We start from the raw sequence: 22,659 nt of genomic DNA on the forward strand, positions 1-22,659 counted from the left end.
AAGTGGACATCATTGTCTATTGTTGTAGTCCAAATTGTCTGGTTCACATAGAATCAGGACAACAAGTTCATTCAAGGAAATCTTATTAAAAGTCTATTAATTCCAGAACAATGTCAGATACTGCTATTGTAATCACCATCCAGATAAAATCAAAAGAAGCTATAATTTTTCTAACATGAAGCCAACTCCTTCAGTTGTCAAAAATTGGATGCCTACCCCTGACCGTTTGCTTAGGCATGGTGGTTTTGATGTGTCCCCAATAAATGGACCTGCTAGGATACCCCATCCAATCCCACAATATAGGCCACAAATATAACTTCTCTCTTAGAGAATTATTCAACCTGTTTTTAAATATTCTTGGTAAGAATTTGTGCTTGCAAAACCTCCTCTTGGCAAAATACTACCCTTGTATGATGCACTTCCCCTCACCCAATACCCCTCCAGGATCTTGCACTGGGGTTACTTCTACACTTATATGTCCTCTTTCACAGTTAGGAAGCAAGACAAAGAATCCTGGTCAAAATTCCTTCCTGAAAAATAGTTAATAATGAGGATTGATCAGTATTCATCAGACTAATATGGTGCTGGATTACTAGCTCCTCTCTCTAAATGAGGCTTATCTATCCTCCCTCCATTAAATACATGCTGGATCCTATTGTAAGGTGGGAGCATGGGCTCTGATCCTACAGAGCCCATCCCAGGGTTGTCACAGATGGGGAGGAAATAAAATAAGTCATCCCAGAAAACTTCTCTGTTTGCCAGGAGAGGGGAAATGGCTCTTCCCTCCAGTGGAGAAGAAGCCCGAGCCCCTTTTTCTAAAAGCTTTTATTGAAAAGGTTATCAGTTGGGCTAGGTAATAGGAATATACAGGTGACCTCGTTACATCAGTATGTTAATGTTCACAGAGAATAGATGATGTTTAGGAAAACAAATGGCAGGAACGTTCTGATTTAGATGGGCCCATTTACTTAGGTCTATTTACATGGGTCCATTTACATGGGTCCAAGATCGGATGAGTAAACATGAGAGCATAGACATAAGGGCACCAAAGGGTTTAGGATCAGGGTCTGTGAATAATATATATTTCCTTCCCAGAATGAGCTGGTTATAGCTTTTGAGGGAAAAACAAAGCATGTTTTAAAGAATTTACTTCTAGGCCTGATTTCTCCCTGGGAACTGCCAGATCCAGTTTAGGGCTGTCTCTAGTATTGCTTCAAGCCTGATCCAGGTGTGGGGAAAGCAAGGCAGCCAGGAAATAAGGAGACTTCTTTCAGACAGAATGAGGATCCCAGCCATATCAAAGTGGAGGGGTAAGGGTCTTTTTGCCCTTTCTTTGTGTCCCCCAAGTCCTTCCCATAATGGCCCCTATGTGACTGTGTCTGTCTTAGGTTGCCCCTACCATCAAGGGGCCTTACCCATCATTGACTAACCAGTCATCCTCCAGGGCCAAGCAAGGTGATGTGAGGGAGGCAGGGGCAGGGAGAGACAGTTTTGTCTCCTCAGTAGCCTATTTTCCCAAGGCCTCCTTGATTAGCCCCAGCCTTGGGGTCCTCTTGGCTGTCAGTGGGGCTACAGTTCCTGAAACCAGACAGGGTATTTCCCAACACTATTGGAGACAAAACTATTTCTTAACTAAACCAAATCAAAACAAAGCAATGGGGTTGGGGTCACATGGAGTTAGGGCCAGATTATAGTGTCAACACAACTAACCTGCTTCTTTGTACTACAGCAAGGACCAAGATTCATGACTTAAGTCTTCACATGATACCCTTAGATCTTGGGAAAGTATGCCACCTGGAGGCCCTCTTATCTTTTAATTCTAACCTTTCTCCTATTTTCCCTTCTCATAATGCATCTTCCTTTTAGCTGCTTTCCATGGGATGTCCCTGAGCCAGCCAGCCCTAAGACAAGTAGCCTTTTACTACAAAAGACTGATGCCTCAACTCCCAGGATTTGTTGTTATTTACCAATGTCAGAGTTTCTGGAGCAGGAAGGGGCTGGCTCTGCAATCAGTGTCTATTACTTTGTCGGGTATTGACAGGGATTTGGGAAAGGAAGAGTTGAGATGTGGTTAACATAGCGGTGAGGACTTCTATTCTGGGCTGTAGCTGATTTTCTAACATAATTAAAAGTAAGCCCAATTTACCAATAAACTATCATCTTCCTGGTAGGAGTTACTCAACCTAATCTTTATGAAAAACACAAATTCCTTCTTTTAACCTGACTTCATTCTGTTCTTCATAAATTTGTAACCATTACCTTGTTTGCTGATTTGTGCACTTGTCCCTATCTAGTCTAAATTTTTGTGACATAGTTTCTGCCACATTTTTTGCCAAAGCCAAAGACCAAACTTAATTCTCATGTTCTTAACACCCAGGAGGGTTGAGGAAAATAGTGCAGTATATCCTCCCACGCATCATTTTTACTCAATTTTCTAAATTTCTATTTATGAACCTACTCTAAGTTGGGCATAGTATTGAGTAGTTTGAAAAAATATAAATAAGACACAATTTCTTTTCTCAAGGAACACATTGTTTGGTAATGAGTCAGGCATAGAGAGAAAATTATTAAAATAATTTGGAAATATAATGATATAGATGTGCCCAAGATATATCCCAGTATAAAGGACACTATAAAAGCAATTAGTGTGAGGAAAAGGTAAGTCTTCCTCGCAGAGGTGCTGTCAGAGCTCATTCTTAGGGAATGTGTAGACGTTTTCAGACGTGAAAGAGGGGGAAATGGCAGTTAGGCAGAGGGGCAGCATGAACAAGGGCATAAAACTGAAAAACAACATGATATAGGAAAGAGAAACTATTAGCAGTTCAGGGTTGTTACAGCATAACCTCAATTGGGAGCAGTAAGACATGAAGAGCCATGCAAGCCACATTCAGAAGCAATGGTGAGTCACTGAAAGGGATTTGCACCAGGATGTAAAACGGTTAAATCTGATGTGAGAAACACCCCTGGAGGCAGTGCGGGAGATGAGTTGAATAGATATAAGACAAGAGACAAAGAGACAAACAAGCTGCTGCTCAGAGCCTGCATTACGGCAGTAGAGGAGGGAGGTATGATGATAAAGGACCTGATATGGAGGGAAACTGGCAGGACTGAATGGAAATGGGTTGTGAGGAGAGGAGAATATTGAGACAATTCCAAGTCTAAAACATGAGTGTATCAATGAACAGAGGTACCAACAAAAAGATAAGAAAATTCGGGGCAACAGTAGTTCAGAGCGAAGATCAAGGACTCAGCTCTGGACATGTTGCATTTAAATTGCTAGTGGAATATCTGTTTAAAAGTAATGCATACTCATTGTGGAAATATGCAAATTATAGAAGAGTGTAAATTATAAAAGAGAATATTGAACTCTTTCCTGAATTCCCAACTCAAAATCTTAAAGTGTTATAAATGTTAAAACATTATAAATATTAAATTTTATAAATATAAGTATTAAAAATACTATAAATATAAAAATTTAGTGTATACATATATACACATACATATATAACATGCAATAGACATAGATATAACACACATATATACACCCATATGTAATAAAAGAGAGAGCAGATTGACTCTTTGGCAAAATTGTGTGTTCACCAAGTCAGTGACTGCAAGTCAAATGCTACTTGACTTATCAGTTACCTATCTGCTACTTGCTAAACAAAGAAAGAGCTGCAAAGCATTTACATTTTTCTTAAATAAGAGCATTCAGAGGGGAAAAAAGTGACTAAATGGAGGGTTTTCTTCATGGTTGTTAATGGGCTTTGTCTTCAAAGGACTTCTGCCCATAGAACAGTTTGCCCCAGCCAGTTAGGGAGGAGTGGCTGATACTCTCAGGCATCGCCTGTTTGTGGAGCTGGAGACGAAGCCACTGAATCCCAAGGTATGAACCCATCACCACACCTACCACTAACCCTACCCCTATCACTTCCACTTTGCTGTTCATTATACTCTTTCAAAATAAATTTAAAACAATGTAAATACTATATATATTGTCCTAAGCGCCAGTAAGCATTTAAGAATGGATTTGCCCATTTTCACTGTGATGTTACTGTAGAGAGGGAGACAACGGGTGAAATTTGAGTGCCAGTTGGGTATGTGGTGATACTGAAGAATTACTGTAAGTTTAGGTATAATAATAAAACTGTAGTTCTATTTTTTTAAAGCTATCTTTTCGAGAGTAAAGGAAAACTGTTTCCTGACTTATACTCTGACACCAAACATGCAGGGGATTTTCCTTACACCAATTTTTTTAAAAATATATCACCTTTATTACATATTTTTCCATTACCATTTAGTCCCCTTATACCCCTCCTCCCCCAACAATCACCACACTGTTGTCCATGTCCATGAGCCCTTTTTCTTTTGCGCTCAATTCCTCTACCACTTTATCACCTCCCCCCACTAGCTGTCATCTATAAGGACACCAAGGTACCCTCTAATTTAGTACAAATCTGACACTAACTCCAAGTAGCTATTGTCAGACTTGCAGAAAGCTATTATCAGGCTTGTCTTAAATTCTAACACTAGCTTACCCAAAGTTAGCTTCAGACACTGCAAGCCTAAGGTCTCAGTCCCACAAGACTGCCCTCACTTCAGATGCCAGGCACAAGTAATGGATGGCCAGGGTACCCACACTTCTGTCCAACTTGGATACAAAGTTAGAGGTTCCCACCACCCCTACCCCTCTCCCCAACACACACAGATTCAATTGCTAGAACAGTTCACAACGCAGGGAAATATTTACTTATGTTTATCAGTTTATCACACAAGATATAACAAAATATACAGATGAACAGCCAGGGGAAGAGGTTCATAATGTGAGGTCTGAAAGGGTCCCAAGCACAGGAGCATCTGTCTCTGTGGAATTTGGGGTGTTCTGCCTCCCTAGGACATGAACATGTTTGCCAGCCTAAAAGCCTTCCAAACCCCAACTGGGTAGGATTTTTATGGAGGTTCCATTGCAGTTGATAGATGAAGAAGTCTGAATTATCCCATTATAAGGGGTAATTACCCTTTTCTGAAGGATATTTTACAATATTTTCTAGTCTACACTACTCTATATTTTAAACTTGTTGTAACCCACTAAACTGAGTTTACAATTCAAAAAAGTACCACAGTATCCACTGCTTAAAAAAACAGTATTCTCTACATAGTCCACCTTTGAGTTAGCCATTTTCATTACTAGTTGTTTTGCTACTCCTTGTTACAGACACAGTTTAAGTCAGAATTTAGGAACCACACTTAAGCTAACTCCAAACTATTACTGTTATAAATAATCCTGTGAAGACTCTCTATGTGCATATATCTTTGTCTCTGATTCCTAGAAGTGAAACTGTTGGGTCAATACTTAATAAGACTTATTATGCACATTGCCAAAATGCATTCCAAAAATGTGTAATAATTTGAATTCCCATAAGCTATCAATAAGCATGCTTGTCTCATAGCACCCTAGGTGTAGGGAGTATTACACCCTTTTAAATTATTACTATTTCAAAAGACAAAAACATCCTCTTTTACTTAAATTGCTTTTATTGTTAGCAAAGTCCATACTTAGTTTCAATTGTTTGTTGGCTATTATTTTATTTTCTGTGATCTACTATCTATTCTTGTCCTTTCCCAATATTTTAAGGTAGGAACATTAAAATTTTCAAAACTACCTTATTAGTTTTATAATTTAATGATATTTATAGCACATATTTTCCTGTTTCTTTGCTGATTTATAACTTCGCTTGACATAAAAATATCTTAAATTGTTATGAAGTTAAATTGATCTGTCTCTTCCTTTTGAATTTCTTCCATTGGTTTAGGCTTAGAAAATCTCTTTGGATGTGCCAATCAAATAGTAATCTGCATATCCTCCCTTTATTTCTCTAGAGGCTTTATAATATTCATGGTGTATTCTCTCAATATTTTTCCTCTATTTTCCCTGAACAAAGTATTGCTGGTTTACCTTTTTAGGTGTCATTATCATTATCAAGTTCAATTGCCTGTCAAAGGCATATCTTACCAGCTTCTTAATGATGAAGGAAAGGATTTTTAAATGCAGTGTATTTCATCCAACCATAATAACATCTACTTTTCAACTCCCAAGGGGTGCCTGATGCTTTGGTCATATTGACAAGAGTCCCAAGCTGTGAATCTCTCATTACACCTACCATTATCCCTCCCACATTGTCATTCATTGTAGTCTTTCAAAATATATAAAACAGCATGTTTTAAAACAACAAACAAAAGAGAACGCTGACTTTGTCATGTGGTTGAAGAAGTGTTAAGGAACTGCCTTCCCTCCCATTCAAACATATCTCCTCTTAAAAGTGACTGAGTATGCACCTCTGCAATTAGGGATAATTGCACATTGCACATTGTACAAATCAAAGAGGAAGCAGCTTATTTTGTACTAATGTACAAGTATCTAATAATGCCCTGATCACAGTGTCCCAAACACTTTGTGGGACACAAGAAGACCAGAGGAAAAAGAAGGTGAAAATAGACACAAGTGCAAAAGAGGAGTTGATGCTGAGGATGAATGTCAGATCACATGGCTCATGACAATCTCATGGCAGCAGAGAAATAAGCTGCACATTTATTGAAACTAACCAAGTGTCAAATACTACAGGAAGCTCTAGAAATAGTCAAATGAAGCCTGGTTCCTAACTTCATGGGACTCAAAGGCTAGTTGAGAAGACAAAATTGTAAATCAATCATTATAGGGTAGAACTTTAGTTTCTATAGTAAAGGATCTATTCAGCCCAGAGACTGGAATACAAATTAGACTAGTGGAGGGTTGTCAGTTCTCATGTAAAGTATGGTGTGATATGAGCTTTGAAGAATGAGTAGGACTTAGCTAGATGAAAAAGAAAATGTGGAGAGGGCAGTCTAGGCAAGGAAAATAATATGTCCACAGATAGAGAGGCACCACCCAGAGTGGCATGTTCAAAGAAATGAACATAGTAAAACACACTCAAGAGAAATATGGGGTTGGGACTGCAGTCATAAATCAATAAGCCTAAAGAACATCTCAGTATTCATAAAATAAAAATGAGTGAGGAGCCTGTTGATGCAAGAGGTTAAAATATTTTTATATTCACAAAATTTGAGTTGCCAAGACTTTCCAGGATAGAAAGAGTATATTAAGTCAAAGATTTTTTTTAAAGAACAAAATTTTAACCTTATAATTCCAATAAAAGCAGCAATTTTTTAAATCTATGCAATCTCCTTAGTCTAAGAGAAATACACACTAGCACCTAAGAAGACAATTACCAATACAGCCACCAAGTTTTGGTCTTCAAATTTTCATTCTTTTTTTGCATTTGACAAGGAGGATCTCTTGTTATTTTATCATGCCTTCTATTCCTATTGATTCTCATGGCACTGCCTTATCTCAGCATTCCTACATGTGTATGCAATTCTTTGTTTCCTTCTCAAGTGCTTCTCTTATGTATACCCATGTAAGTTGTAGCATCAAAAACATAAAATGAGGGGAAATGTATAAATGAAGAGCTTTCATATACATTGAAGTTGTTATAAACTTAAAATATAATTTAAGCTGATTAAATATAAGATATTTTATGTAAACCTCAGAGTAACCACAAAACAAAAACTTAATAAATACAGAAAATATAAGAGAAAGAAATTTAAACAACATATTACAGAATACTATTAAATCACAAAGGAAGAGAACAAGAGAAGAAAGGAGCAAAGGAATTGCAGACAGCCAGAAAACGAAATGGCAATAGAAAGTCCACACCTATCGAATATCACTTTAAATGTAAATGTACAAAATTCTCCAATGAAAAGGCTTAGAGTGACTGAATGGATTTAAAAAAAATCAAGACCCACCTATATGTTGCCTACAAGAGATTCACCTCTACTTTAAAGACACACACTCGCTGAAAGTGAAAAGAAAGAAAAAGATATTTGATTCAAATGGGAATCAAAAGAAAATAACATGCAGAGGTAACTAAACATATCAAAGAAAATAGAATGTAAGCCAAAACTGAAATAAGAAGCAAAGAAGCTCATTACATAATGATAAAGAAGTCAATCCAATGAGAGTACATAACAGTTACAAGCATTTAGAATATATGTAAGACCATAGCGTCTATTCACAGGCAAATATTCTTCTCATTCTCACCAAATTACTAGAGCAAAAGGCCAGAAGTGTTTAAGGAAAATTCCTCTTCATAGAAACTAGAGGTATGTAGCAAAGGTGTTTCTCCTAATATAGTACCACTATCCATCTTATCTCTCAATCTAGGGACGTAAGAATCTAGAAGTAACACTTCTCACTAGTGACTTCTATAATTGCTATCTGACATATATGCCCTAATTGTACCTTTTTTTTTTGTCCCATTCCATAAACCTATCATATTTTTTTGGTTCTAGCCTGGATTAATGAAGCAGACTTTAAACTTATTCCCGGGCTTCTAGCACTCTTCATTGCCGGCCCCTTAAATTCATTCTCCACCCTGCAAGGATAATCCACCCAATTGCGTATCTGGTTAGGTCACTTTTCTGTTACAGTCCTCAGCTGTTCCCATTGCCTACAGGATAAAGATAATATGGTTTGGCATGGTAAATCAGGCCTTCTGTATCTTGTTCTCTAGGTGTATCTCCAATCTTATTTCTCTCTTACCTGCTGGCACTTTCTGTTCTATTGATACAGAATCATTGTCCACTTCACCCCCAGCTTTCTCCATTCCAGTTCTCCAACAACATGCATCTCCGATGCTGTCTTATCTAGTTGAAAGCCCATTTTCCCATCCCTCTGCTTGGCTAATCCCTATGAATCTTTTAAGATTCAGGTTGAGCATTACTTCTCCAGGAAGCTATCCTTAAATTCTCCTTCTGTTCCCTCAGTATGGGTAAAGTTTTCTTTCTCCATCTTCCCAAAGAATTCCAGGCATATTTGTATTGTTTGGATTATCTATTTTCTCCTATTAGACAGTGAAATCATAATGCAGGGACTGTATTTTATCTCTTGTTCTATCCCAAACACATAAAATTGTGCTTGATATATAATATGTTCTTCCCATTAATTTTTTTAATGAATGAATGAATCAGTGAATGATTTAATGTGACTTCACAGGCACTTATTTCAGCTTCTTGCCTTGCTCTAATAAGTCATGTGGCCTCTAAATGACATGTCTTCCTCTTAGCCTGTAGGAAAAGTTTGACAAGAGGACTACTTTGAAACCAGAAACCTCCCAAAACCTTCTTTACTTAAATATTTACGTTATTAGAACCTCTCAGCTGGCCTACTTGGGTAGGAAGAGGAACATGAGATGGTGCCTAATATGTGGAGCACCCCTTGAATCTAGACAATTGGCAAAATTTCTATGAATGATATCACGGATCTGGAGATGTCCTGAATCAGATCATCAGTTCTGTCCACCTCAGAGCACCCTGTGTCTCACTCAGGTGGCAACCCTGGCACTCACATATGTAATTGTGCCTATAGGATCTACTCATTACAATGACCAGAGAATGCCAAGAAGGGGCTCTACAACACAGAGAGACTGCCCAAGATGGCTTTATTTCAATGATCCCCTTGGTTTAACCAAGAGACCTATCTTGAATTTTAAAACACACACATCTCACTTACCCCCAGCCCAGTGAACTCCAGCAAAACTCAGAGGTTTCTAACCCTGCTCTAACACACTTGGTGAAGTAGGCCCAGTTTTTGAGAGAGGCCACTCTATAAACTCCCTGAAATAAAACAACTCCTTCTTCGTAGCTGCTTTTTTACTCTAAAGGGACAATTTGGCTCTGAAAGTTTTGTTTTGCTTTTTAATTTGGAATTTATTCCCTGCCTTCTTCTCCCTATGGTTTGCTCTCAAGGGAGAATCTTTACTGCTTTCATGGGATATGGGACTTTTGCCTTGCCCGAGAAACCTGACATACAGTAGACAAGCAATGAAATAACCATCTGAAAATCACAGATTGAATGCTGATTTTGCTATGAATATTTAGAACATTCTATAGCTTCAATTTTCTCTTCTTTAAAGTAACAATTAATAATAACAATAAATACATACCCTGCCTCTCTTTCTATTGTTTTGGACATTAAACAAGAGTCTAAAGGTGAAAGCTTTTTATAAATGATAAGGCCCTACATCAATGTAAAATAACATTAGCAGCAGTTATTTCAATAATCTCATAAAGAGAATGAGATTAAGATCAGGCATTCTGTGATACCCATCCCATCTCCTCAAGTGTCTGCTTGGGAAATGCACTTCCTCTTCAGTTGCTTTACCACAAATGGCCATATGGTCCAATTGCTATAGAACCAACTGTTGGCATTCTTGCTTGACTTTGAGGTTCTCACTCTATGACGTGCAACTGAGAGGTACTCCAGGATATATCTAATATTTTCTCTGATTGAACAATCAGAAAGAGCTTTGTGTAACTCATAAACCTGTCTCCATAGCCCTATTATGGAGGGTAGCATGGGGGGAAGACCTGGTAATAATTATGTATGTTATTATCACCCACTCCTTTCCCACTGCTCCACCAGTAGTCTAGGATTCCCAATGAGAAGGCCAGTTTACAGTTTAGGAACATAGAAGAAGGTATGAAATCCTTCCTCAGAATCCCTCCTTATAAGAAAGCTTCCTCTGAACAAGGAACTCCTTAGTGGGAACTTAAGAAATCTACCCATTAGGCCCTGGCCAGGTGGCTCATTTGTTTGGAATGTCATCCTATACACCGAAAGGTTTAGATTCGATTCTTTGTCAGGGCGCATACCTAGGCTGTGTGTTCAATCTCCACTTGGGGTGTGTATCGGAGGCAACTGATGGATGTTTCTCTCTCACATTGGTGTTTTCTCTTTCTCTCTCTCTCCCCACTCTCTCTCTAAAAACCAATTAATGTAACTTCAGGTGAGGGTTGAAAAAGAGAAATCTGCACATTGGTTTACATTCTTCTCTATTCATGAGGACCTGTTACAATTAGTCAAGTGTACCAAGTATTATATCCAATTCATTTTTCCTTCAGTGCCTTCTACAACCAGTCCATCCCCTTGACACCACACATTTGGTTCAGAACATATGACATGCTGAACATCCAAAACGGGTGTCCATCTGTCTTTTTACTCAAGTGAAAATGAAGAGTCATGGCCCGCTGACAAGGAACTCTCCTTCTATCCATGTGCCTTAAAGTGATAGGAGAGCCAGCCTTACTGGCCTTCCTTATGTCCTTCACTCTGAGCCCACCTTGGCTCCAAAAGGAAGGTACATCCAAAGTTGGTAGGAGATTATTAAGAATCACATTTCATATTAAATATCAACCCACAGAAATTTCACTTCTGCCTCATTTCCCAGTGTACTACCGAAAATCTCTCATAATGGTTAACATTGATATATGTACATTTTTCCATTCTTATCTAATCTAATTTCTACAATGTTTGGCCCTGAAGCTTTCCCCCAGGAAAATCTCATTAGAATATATTTCACTAAGATATGTATTCTTTTTTGACCTCTACAGTCCAAAAGTATCTTACATAAATTCCTACTGTATTATGTTCACACTATATTACACCCTTTTGTTTGCATTTTTGACATCCCACAAACTATGAGTTTCTTGAAGAACTGTTTCTTTTCATTGGTAAATATTCAGGACAATTCCTGGCACAGAATAGATGCTCAAAGTTGTGTTGAATTGAATTGAGTGACTCTTCTGACTCTCTGTCACTAGGGTTTTTAATGTTTTTGTGTTTTTAATAGTTACAGTGGGCTGTTCAATAGTTATCTATATTTTTCCAACTGCCATATGCATTTATTAAATAGCTGATTGAATTTAGAGATACGATATATATCAATGAATAAGAGCCAAGTTAAATAACTTACAGAAACACTAAACTTTAGATTTCATATTCTTACCAACCAAAATAACTGATCAAACATATATTTTTACATGGAATGTGATATTTTAGAAGATTAGTTATTATAGAATGTTTTATTGCTTTGATATTATTTGAAACATAGAAAAAGAACAGGAATATTTATTATTCTAGATTAAATTTCATGTCTCTATGCCACAATTGCAATTCCACATAATATAATTTTCCCATAGCAATAAAATAAAATAAAAAGGATTAATGATGAGAACATGTTTTAGCATCGTTTAAACATCTTTATCATATTTTTGGCAAACCTATGGCAAAACCTTGGACACATTTTACAAAAACATGGATCAAATCAACTCTAAAACAACAGTGTTTAAATGGCTGGTAGGTGTGGAGACCACACATCTGTTCGCCCAGCATTGTCTGGACTTACTTTTGTTGTTTTGGCACAATTTTTAGTAACAGCCCATTTCTTTTTCAAAAGGATCATAGTTGGAACAATGAAATGATAAGGTCATCCTACCTCTAGGCTGTATACACAGAAATAAAAAGGAAGACAATAATATTTAACACTAAAAGCCCTATGGTTGATATAAAATCTCCTAAATTTTTACTTCTCAGTAAAATCTTTTGATTTTATAAAGACTAGTTTTCTAAATGTTTAAGATTATTTGTTTTTACAAACTTACTTTAAATATTTCTCTTTCTTTTTCTCTCAAATGAAATGAGTTTTAACTTTATAACTATATGCAAATCTCAGGTACCATAAATGCCTACTGGTCCAACTGCATAAAACTCAAAAAGTTTCCATTATTGATGAATTTTGAAACAATAACTCCTTCCTAATCATTAAAAACTGCTCTTTATATTCATAGGAAAAATCTCTTTGATCTTAGCAGCTTCATTTTCAGTGATTTGTTCTCTGTGATATCAGATTTCATGTTCACATGGTAAGGATTTTATTTTTCCCTATGCTTTATATGCTGGATACTGGGGTTGTTACTGTCATTGTATTTATTATGTATTAACCCCTAAGATCCTAGCTTGCTTTTAAATGCATTTATGTGCATTTTTTAAAAATCTAGATAGTCATTTTGCACTTCAGTAATTTCCATAAATGTGCCCTTTCCATTCCATTTTAAGGAAAATATTGAGCAAAACTAGGGTAAACAAGGTGTTTTGGAGACAATGGCTTTGCAATTTCCTCCCCCTGGTGTTACAGAGCTCTGTTGCCCAGTGATGTGATCAAAGCATTTTCTCTGGTGCCAGGAGTTATCATGTAAAATAGATGACAAACAGGTAATTGTTTTCAAAGGCCCCCTTACTATTTCATAAACAGACATTATGCATATTTATTTCATTTTATTATTCAAATTTATTTATATAAATTGTGTATAAGTATACCCTATACCTGTGCACTAAAATAACCATTTTCCTAACATGTTTATCATAGAGAGAAAATGGAAAATTCTTCTTTTGTTCTAAAAACCTTAAATAATTTCATAAAAATTATCTCTTACCTTCTTCTGTGTATTGTAGGTATATGTTTGAACTTTTCTATGAGTATTTTCAAGATGTAAACACTGAGACATAAATCAAAATAACATGTAGGAACTTACTGAATCAAAGAAAGCTTTTACAATCATGGGATATTAACATTATAAAAAATCTTTTCAATATATACTTCAACCTCTGAACTTTAGATAAGAAAATGATTGAAATTATTGCATCAGAGTTTAGATTTTTTAAGTCCCAGATCAATGTTTCTGACAAGTTATCTTAATTTTCTTTTAAAATAATTTCTCTTTTTACTTCTATAGTTTAATTCTGTAATAAGAGAAAATAATATAATCAATTGAGTCATAAATAATGATAATGGAGATGAGTTTGTATCATTTGTTTACTCAGTAAATATTTTTTGAGTGCCCCTAATTGATATAGAGAGTACATATAAAAAGGATAAATAAATTTGGATGGTATGATAGAAACGTTTAGTTTTTGGTATGTTGAGATTTAGGAGTTTATGGTTTATCCTAGTAAGCACAGTTGAGCAGGTGGTATGGATGTGCAGCTAAGGTAAGAAAGCTGAGAGAGAGAAGGGGATGGGATAGGTTAGTTTAGAGAATACAGGTTTAATCATAATGTGTTAGGAGAAAAACTTAACAGCTTGGAGAGAATCTAAGTTTGGGGAAGGGTTGTTAATATTCTCTTTTCTCTTTTTCCTTCTTATCCCTCTTCTATTTTTCCCCTGTTTCACCCTTCCTTCTTTCCCCTTTTTTTCCCTGCTCTTTGTTTAGCTAGGATCATGTACTAGTTGGGAGTTTGCTAGTTCTAGCTAAAGGCTTGTGGTGAGGTGAGTTTGATGATGTTGGAGAAATTTTGGATAATTACTGAAAGTAACTAAAGAGTCAATAAGGAATGGAACTCAGACCACTAATCAAGGTGATTTTTATCTTGAAAACAAAGAGGGCCACTTATTCCTCTGAGTTTAATGGAAGGAAGTAGGAAATACTGTCAATATAAGTTTGCTAGTGATGGAACAGGATGTTGATCATGCTCCTATTTAATATCCTTTATTTTATAATAAATTAAGAGATAATCTTCTGATAGTAAGGAGGAAAGTGAAGGATTTAGAGACTGGAACAATGTAATTAATGATAAAGAAAGATAATTAAAACATGAGAAAATTACTCTGCAATGTCTGTAATCTATCTGTGGCTAGAGGTTTGGAATTTAGAGTTACGTCAATAGCATACAGTATGTTATATTAAGCAAGAGTTGTTACAGATCATATGCAGGAACAATGAAGTCAACATTTGGAATGATCTAGAGATGGTACTTTTCAATATAAAGAAGATCAACTGAGCAAGAAATTTGTAATTGTTGGCAAGTATCTTATGAATCATAGATTAGTAAAGAAGTAAAAAAAAAAGAGTAGTTGTTGTAAATTAGTTTAAATAAGGGGAGCCAAGGAACCTAAAGACTTAATGAGGTCAAAACAGTAGTATAGATGAACTAACAAAGAATACTAAGAGACAATAAAAGTTCAATAGATTTATGAGTTATTAAAATGCCTAGAGTGAGGATCTGAATGTATGTGGCTAGAAGGAGTGAAATTAAGGTGTCAACCCATTCTGCATTGACAATTAGTTAGCCATTTAAAAGTAATCAAGGGAAAAACCAATCAAGGACTAGCAGGGGGGATAAAAGAGCATTTTTATTGGTGACATCAGCAAGTACCAGAGTAGGAATCTATGGCTCCTCCTTCCCCTTACAAACATGCAGATCTGGCAACAATCCCCAAATTCACTTTGTGTGAAATCCAAAAACTAACTGAAAGGCTCATGCACATCCCAAGCAAATACAAAACAACCCTCACCAAGCTAATAGAGAGGTTTGAGACACCCTCTTGCTGGAATCCCTATCCCTAGCACAGCACCTTATGATCAAATAGAAACCCCCTACCTCTCATATTCTCCCAGTGGAAGATGAGGTTGGTTTGTATATCCAGAACCCCAACATTTCTGATAGGGCTCCCCAGAAGATTGGCTTCTATCCTGCTAGTCTTGGAGCTCTGATGGGTCTTTCAGAGTCTATCTACCAAGGGGAAAAGGCATGGGCTGGTAGACACCATAGATGCTACCTTCTGTTCATGGCAGAGCAAGCAGATAGAACCTGCAGCATCCTGTTTCTACCCCCAGAATCTCTAGCCAGGCAATTGGTAGAGGTTTTCTTCTGTATGAGGCCAGTCCATGAAGATGAGGAGAGGGGTCTGCTCAAATATGCAGGTCTCAACACTGAAAGTCAAGGAAAGTCAAGAATTGGGCAAAGATATTCCCCCAATAAAGGAATAAGGTAAACCTCCAGAAACTGACCACCCAAAATGGAGTAATGTGATTTACTAGAGAGAGAATTCAAAATAACTGTCACAGAGATGCTCACTGAGGTCAACAAAATAATGCATACACAAAGTGAGAAATTCAGCAAAAAGAAAATACTTAAGAGTACAAAACAGAAATCATGGAGCTAAAGAATATAATAATTGAACAAAGAAAATTTACTGGAGGGTCTAAACGTCAAACTATATCAAGCAGAAGAAATGATCAGTGGACTCAAAGATACGTCATTGGAAATAAGTCAGAGGAGCATAAAGAAAACAGAATGAAAAAGAGTGAAGAAAATTTAAGGGACCTATGGGACTTCATCAGGCGACCAATATATACATTATGGGTTTCCCAGAAAAAGAGAGAGATAAAGAGCCAGAAAACTTGTTCAAAACAATAATAGCTGAAAACTTCCCACATCTGAAAGGAAATGGAAACCCAGATCCAAAAAGTTCAAGGGATACCAATGAAATATATACAAAGAAGTCCACATCAAGACACATAATCAAATTCACAAAAGTCAAGGACAAAGAAAAAAATTTGAAAGAAGGAGAAAACTGACTTGTCATATCATGGGACATTCTCATAATACAATACCCAGATTTTTAGAAGAAACCTTGCAGTCCAAAAGGAAGTGAAATGTTACATTCACAGTGCCGAAAGAAAGGAGTTACAAACCAAGAATACTATACCAGTAAAACTGTCCTTCAAAAATGAGACTTTTTATCAAGACTTTTTCAAAACAGAGAAGCTGAGATAGTTCATCATTATAGACCTGACTTACAAGAATTGTTAAAGGGATTTTTTTCAAGTTGAAATGAAAGGATGCTAAACAGAAACATGGTAGCATAAGAAAGTATGAAACTAATTGGTGAAGGTAAATAGATAAACAAATACAAAGCATTGTATTACTGTAATAGTAGTAGGTAAATCACTTTTAATTCTACTATGAAGGTTAAAAGACAACAGTTTTAAAATAACTATAATGACAAAACATTTGAAGATACATAGTTTCAATAGATGTAAATTGTGACAACAATAACATAAAGTACATAGGAAAAGAAGTTAAAGTATAAAATTTGTATGTGATTCAATTTAAGTTGTTATCAGCTTAAAATTTATCATCACAAGTATATGATATTTTATGTGAACCCCAAGGTTACTACTAAAAAATACTTATAAAAGATACACACACACAAAAAAGAAATTATTCCAACCTATTAATAAAAAATCAACAAAACACAAAGGAAACAGTAAGAGAGTAAAAGACAGGCAAAAGAATCCCAATACTAACAGAAAACAATAAAATGCCAAGAGTAAAATCCTTCCCTACCAATAATTACTTTAATTGTAAATGGGTTAAACTCCTCAAACAAAAGACATAGATTGGCTGGATAAACTTTTTTAAAAACACTCAAATGTATGTGGTCTAAAAGAAATTACTCGCAATAGACAAGGTATGGAAATTATTTAAATGTCCATTGACAGACGAATGGATAAAGAAAAATGTGGTGTAGATATACAATGGAACATTTATTCAGCCTTGAAATAGAAGGGAATTCTGCAATATGGGACAACATGGATAACCTTGAAGATATTATACAAAGTAAAAGAAGCCAGTCACAGAGAGACAACTAGTTATGGTTTCACTTGTATGAGGTATCTAAAATAGTCAAATTCATAGAATCAAAGCTTGCAGTTCTGGTTACCTGGGATTGTGGGGAAGGAGAAATTGGGGTGTTAATGGACATAAAGTCTCAATTTAACAAGATGAATAAGTCACAGAGATGTATTGTATAACATTGCATCTACAGTACAATAATGTACTGTACACTTAAAATTTCATTAAGAAGGTCAATATCCTGTTAAGTGTTCTTACCACAATAAAATAAAAAAGTTTAAAGAGCATTTGTTTTACATTTTATAGTCTGGGTTTGAGGCTGTATTGTAGTAATTATTAAATATGTAAACTTAAAAAATTTTATTATCTTCTCTTAACTTTAGATTTCTCATCCATATAATAAGAATGTTAATAAATAATATACAAAGCTCTTACTAAAAGTTTTCTTCACAACTAAATTCTTAAAAGAAATATTTTGATTCAATATTTTTCCCGTCTTCCCTTAACTTCTCCATAACCTTCATTTTGTTCCTATGCCTGCACTGCAACTGCTGTCCTGTACTGTTCTTCCAAGTGCAAATTTCTATGGACTCTTTCCATATCTTCTCTAATTTGTGAATATCTGGCACTATTGTCTTTCTTAAAATGTGCTTTCCTAACATATTCTGTTTTTACAACAAAATAACTCTCTCCTGGTTCTTTTTGAGGCTTTAGATCACTGCTTTTTATTTTTTTTGCTAAATCCTCTTCTATATCTGCAAAACTGATGTTCCCAGATTTCATCCGTGTCTCTATGTTCTCCTTTATCCATCTCAGCCACCTCTTTGAATTGAAGCACCACTGAGACTTCAGAATCTATTATTTATCTTTAAAAAATCTCTCTAAAGTTCAGAAACTCATCCATTGTCTATTTAGTCAATAAATATGCATTCATTATCTACTATGTGTCAGGCATGGAGTCAAAGGAGGTATTGGCATTAGAGCAGTAAACGCAAAGATCCTTACTTTCATTGTCTTGGATGTTTCACAGGGATTTCAAGTTCACTATGTCAAAATCTGAATTCCATTCCTCTTACCTCCCGCAACCTGTTCCTTTTCTTATATTTCGTATCCTATTAAATAAACCCAAGCACTAAGGAACCAAAACCAGAAAGCTGAGAGAAGTCCTATATTCTTCTCATTAATATCTTTCTCAACCATTAAGTTCACTTTTTAGGATCTTCTCAAATGTAGTCTCTCATTTTTCACCCACAAATACTCTTCAGGATCACTTGGGCTACATGTGCACAAAATGGGACAGTTGTATACTTACTTTATAGTGTTTATGATAAGATTAAATGAGATAATAAATTCATTAGGCCCCAAACAGTACCCCATACACTGTAATTGAGTAAATGTTGGTTATCTTTGTTAACTACTAATAATTATTAGCTATTTGAATTAGCTTTTGAAATGAAATCTGTTTCTCATTCTACCAGAGGAAGAGTATTGACAAACAATCCAAATTGCTTCATCAAAAGTACCATGTGTTCTGCAAATTAACTTTTTAATTTTTTTTAGGTTTTTTTAAATCCTATTTTTCCATCACCATTCATCCTCCTTACCCTCCTCCCCCCTGCAATCACCGCTCTGTTGCCCATGTCCATGCGTCCTTTCCCCTTTCTGCTCCATCCCTCCACTGTCTAACCAATCCCACCCAGAGCTGTCAGCCTGCTCTCTATCTATGAGTCTGTCTATATTTTGCTTGTTAGTTCAGTATAGTCATTAGATTTCACATGGTACTGGCATAAAAACAGACACATAGATCAACAGAACAGAAGAGAGAGCCCAGAAATAAACCCATGCTTTTATGGTCAATTAATATTTGACAGAGGAAACTAGCACATACAATGGGCTGAAGATAGTTTATTCAATAAATGGTGTTGGGAAAATTGGACAGATACTTGAAGAATAATGAAACTAGACCACCTTGTTATGCCACACACAAGAATAAATTCAAAATGGATCAAAGACTTAAATGTTAGACCTCAAATCATAAAATCCTAGAAGAAAACATAGGCAGTAAAATTCAGACATTGCTTGTAGCAATATTTTTTCTGATCTATCTCCTCAGGCAAGGGAAACAAAAGCAAAAATAAACAAATGGAACTACATCAAACTAAAAAGTTTTTGCACAGCAAAGGAAACCATCAACAAAATAAAAAGACGACCCACAGAATGGGAGAACATATTCACCAGTATATCTGATAAGGGGTTAATATCCAAAATTTATAAAGAACTTATAAAACTCAACACCAAATAAAATCCAATTAAAAATTGGGCAAAGGACCACATAGCCAATAGACATATGAAAAGTACTCAATGTCACCAATCATCAGAGAAATGCAAATTAAACCCATAATGAGATATCACCTCACACTTGTCAGAATGGCTATCATCAATAAATCAAGTTCTGGCAATGATGTGGAAAAAAGGGGACTCTTTTGCTCTGTTTTTGGGAATGCAGCCTGGTGCAGCCACTGCAGAAAGCAGTATGACAATACCTCAAAAAATTAAAAATGGAATTGCCTTATGACCCACTGATTCCACTTCTGGGAATTTATCTGAAGAAAATCAAAACACTAAATTCAAAAGAACATAAGTACCCTTATGCTCATTGCAGTATTACTTACTATTGCTAAGGTATGGAAGCAGCCCAAGTGTCCATCAGCAGATGAATGGATAAAGCAACTATGGGACATTTACATAATGGAATACTACTCAGCCATAAAAAAGAACAAATTAATTTTTAATATAACAACTACGCACAGACATGTACACACATAAGCTGCTTAGACTTTGATAGGTTTTTAATTTGAGGTCTGAGCAACAAGATAGGAATGTGTAACATAAACCATGCCACTTCTTAGCATAGTTGCAACTCAAGCATTATACTGGGATTACCTATATCTACACATCTCATAAGTAAATATTCAAGAGACTTACATGTAAGGTTTAGAATCACACCCATGTTGCCTATTCCAATTCAGCAAACTCCCAACTGAACAACCAGTAAGATGCACATCAAATGATCTTCTTTGTTATGGATTAAACTGAATTTGAGAATCCAGTTTGGGTGCATAGTTAAACTGTCTCCTAATACCTATACCAGTGAACTGAATTTATAACCACTACTATAGGCTACTACTGGGGGCTGAGCCTGCCATGGTAAATCCCGCTTATGAAGGCTAGCTAAAATGCAGATCCCCAAAACCATGAATACTCAGCTCCTTTCCTCAGTTCACCAATCAGATAGTCATTCCTTCTCACCCAGAAAGGACTAACGAAACAAATAAGCGTGGTTGGAAAATCACTTTTCCTAACTCTGTGCCCCAGAGAAGGCAGACACTCCTATGTCTTGCACAAAGAGGAGGATGAGAGAGATACAGTTCTCACTAATATGACCTCAAAAGATATAAATATATGATCTATGTAATTAGTCCTTTCTAAGTATTAAAAAAATTGAGGGTAAACATTACATTTTCAGGTAATAGCCCAAAAGTTGATGCCTCAGAAAACAATATAATTTAGAGTGAATTTAATCAAAGAAACCTACTTTTTCAAAATGGAAGAGAATAATAGAGGGCAAAACAACTCAGAATAGCATAATATTAGATATATTAGAGACATCTTAATATCTGAACATATTAACATAATGTTAGAAATGTGTTAACAGGAATAAGACATGTAAAATAAGTATACTAAGGATTTTTCCAACTTATATAATAATAATATATTCATTTTTGACAAGTAGGTATAAAACAAGACATGGAAAAAATAGGAAATTTCCATAAATCAAGAACAACAACAAAAAAAGGGATAAACTGCAGGTAATGTTGAAAAAGAGAAAGAGTACATATGTACTTTGAAACAGAGATCTGGCTTGACATATTAGTTTATGGCATATTAGTTTAAGGGCCTTAAATTACTGCTAGTTGACCTCCCCTGTCTATTTGCCCTGTCTGTGAAATGAGAAAAATTTCCCCTTGGGTTATGATAGAACACATCACATCATGCCCGGCCTACAGTAACTAATACATCTGATAAGGGGTTAAAATCCAAAATTTATAAAGAACTTAATAAAACAGATGCAAATTGTTTCCTCACCCTCTGAGAAACATATTATTGAAAAATAGAGCCTGAAAGAAATTCATTTGTTTTGAATGAAAAAAGGTGATTTAGCCTGTCTTTCCTTCTGGTAAACAGCCTCTTAATACCCTGAATATTCTTAATACCCTGAAGAATCCGAGCTGGAAAAAATAGCTTTAAATTGCATCAATTTTCTTCTTGATTTCCTGGGAATATAATATTGGAATAGACCTTAGATCCTAGAGTGTCCAAACCAGGAAATCATGCAAAATATCCATAAATATGTATCTGATTTGAGAAATATGTAAATGGTTTGAGAATAATTCAGTCTAAACTCTTCTGCAAGAATTTTAAGCACATGTGTTCTACATGGTTATGCAAATTATGATCTGATCCACTTATCTTGAAACTGAACTGTCCCAGATATCGACAAATATATTTGTCAATTTAATATATTATACATATAAATTCCTAATAAAGATTTATTTTTATAGCTTTTACAACTGGAACAGTAATACTGCTGCTTGTAATTCAACTCCCAATTATCAAGTGATTGCTGATAATCCAGCAGGATTGCTTTTCAAATACAAAAGAGACGGCAAAATTCTCAACGTAGACCCAAAAGTAAGTGTGCTTTTATATTTATCTCCAAATTGTATTGTATTTCTACCATTATTCAAAATTTTATTTAGTATCTGACTGCCACTGCCGTAAGTTTTTAAACCTAGAAATGAAAAACCATGTTGAAACTTAGAGCATGTACTATTCTTAAAAAACAAAAACTTCAAAACTTAATAAATTAGACATCAATAAGGAAGAGTTTGCGGGAATTTAAGTAGAACACAAATGGGAAAGCTTCTCCATGCCTAGCAGCAGGATGAGACCAGGGCGCCAGCGGGCACTGCGCTTGTTTGCTCTGGTCGTGCAGACATCCAGTCACTTTTTGCTTTTATATGGAGATGAGTCATTTAGGGATAAGAGACTCTCACCTCACATATGCACCCAGAATTCTAATATCCCTTTTTACTTGTTTAGTTTTTAATTGAATAATTTTCTTTTATTCTTTAATATTTTTGTTTTTAAAATAAAACCTTTTTTATGAAACAATAGTACTTAATATTTTTTATCACCCCTGTACCCTGCGCCACCTTTCCTTGCCCACCCTGCCTGGCCAT

At 35.7% G+C, this 22,659-nt stretch overlaps 1 protein-coding gene across 1 annotated transcript in view; it reads left to right on the top strand.

Annotated features, from left to right (window-relative positions):
- CFAP299 (cilia and flagella associated protein 299) overlaps positions 1–22,659 on the top strand; it is a 506,080-nt gene that overhangs the window by 469,905 nt on the left and 13,516 nt on the right. The window contains exon 6 of the mRNA XM_054591991.1: positions 21,979–22,108. Coding sequence (XP_054447966.1) covers positions 21,979–22,108 — 130 coding nt within the window. The remainder of the gene's footprint in view (positions 1–21,978; positions 22,109–22,659) is intronic.

This window comes from Pteronotus mesoamericanus, unplaced genomic scaffold, assembly GCF_021234165.1.
Source record: "Pteronotus mesoamericanus isolate MK-2021 breed Mesoamerican mustached bat unplaced genomic scaffold, CSHL_Meso_final contig_130, whole genome shotgun sequence".
In the NCBI taxonomy this organism is placed as follows: Eukaryota; Metazoa; Chordata; class Mammalia; order Chiroptera; family Mormoopidae; genus Pteronotus; species Pteronotus mesoamericanus.